Source organism: Trypanosoma grayi (genome assembly GCF_000691245.1).
Source record: "Trypanosoma grayi strain ANR4 Tgr_2144_V1, whole genome shotgun sequence".
Classification (NCBI taxonomy): domain Eukaryota; phylum Euglenozoa; class Kinetoplastea; order Trypanosomatida; family Trypanosomatidae; genus Trypanosoma; species Trypanosoma grayi.
In genome coordinates this window covers 1-1,239 of record NW_008827762.1, presented here as the reverse complement: position 1 = coordinate 1,239, position 1,239 = coordinate 1, and the positions used below count along the sequence as shown (strand labels likewise).

General features: G+C 54.1%; 1 protein-coding gene across 1 annotated transcript; it reads right to left on the bottom strand.

The window, feature by feature from the left end:
• Window positions 1-907: 907 nt before the first annotated feature.
• On the bottom strand, window positions 908-1,239 carry DQ04_21441000 (hypothetical protein; the record flags this gene model as incomplete). The annotated part of the gene is made up of 1 exon (XM_009318008.1): window positions 908-1,239. A coding segment is annotated over one exon (332 nt), but the record flags the coding sequence as incomplete, so codon positions are not given.

Here is a 1,239-nt window from a genome sequence, read left to right as displayed (position 1 = left end):
CATCATGGAGTGTCGCAAAGAAACAAAACTGGCCTTTCTTCCATTCTCCAGACAAATGGTCAGTTCACCATCTTTGAGTGTGAGTATGCCCTCGACGCGATTGACCTGCGTACTAATACTTGGTCTATACTCAAACGAAAAGGGGGTCCGTGCGCAATGTTCGACGAACGCTCTGAGAGCTGATAGGCTCGTCATCCATTCCACGTTCATGACGGCCTGCTGGGAAGTAGTGGATAACATTGTGATTGCTTGCTTGTGACTTGTCTTTCGTTTCAAAATTACGCTTTGCGACACTTTCCTAACGCAAGATAAGAATACACGTATTATGATGGATCATAGGATCCACTTTTAGCAAGTAGGGTACGGCTTGACCATTCCTATCGCAGGCTCCCAAAAAGCCTCCCATATTTTTGCGCAGGCTGAAGCGAGGGCCGTCGGATTGGCCTTGCTCGCTTTCAAGGGGGGTCTGCCTATTACACTCCATGTGTGTATCGACAACACGACGGTTATGCATATTATGAGGAAAGGCAACACGCATTCCGATGCCCTGGTGGGGGGGGGGGCTTATCGACAGGGTTCTGCGGAAACAAGGCTTGCACGCCTCATGGGGCCATGTCGCGTCGGCAAACAACCCTGCGGACGGTATATCACGAGGGGCAAAGGTTTTACCGACGGACATCGCGAAGGGGTGGGGCTTGCGAAGGGNGTCAGTGGGACTACAAGCTTTCACTTCCTTATAAGGAGAAGGCCTTGAGGTTACTGGATGTCCCCCTTTCTATGTGTACCAGGGGCGAAGGGTTTCGAAGTGGGATTTGGATGTAAGATCTCGCTTGCTCTCTCTCTATTTTTACTTCATAGAGGAAGGTAAGGTATAGACTATTCTGGGGGATAAGGGGGCTCTATTTGGCTACGCTGCCCGCGCGTATTTGGCGCGCTGGGCTGCGGCGCGTGCTGTAACCGGCCGTGGCGGTGTGATGTGCCACTGCGAAAGCGAGTTGGCGCCACCTCCTCTTCCCGAGTCGAGCTGGGATCGTGGCGTGTGGGGTTCCAATGGCCAGGGATGCTGGGGCGGCGGGTGGGTAGATTTTGGACGTTGGCTGTGAAAGCGGCGTTTCCCTAACGGAACCTTATCCGGCACCCGTATGTCCCCACGCTGTTGCGGGGAGGGGGCCGCCTTCGCACCCCCACAGCGCACCCTGTTCTTTGCAACGCCGCAAGGGCCAGATGCAAATTGTAGCC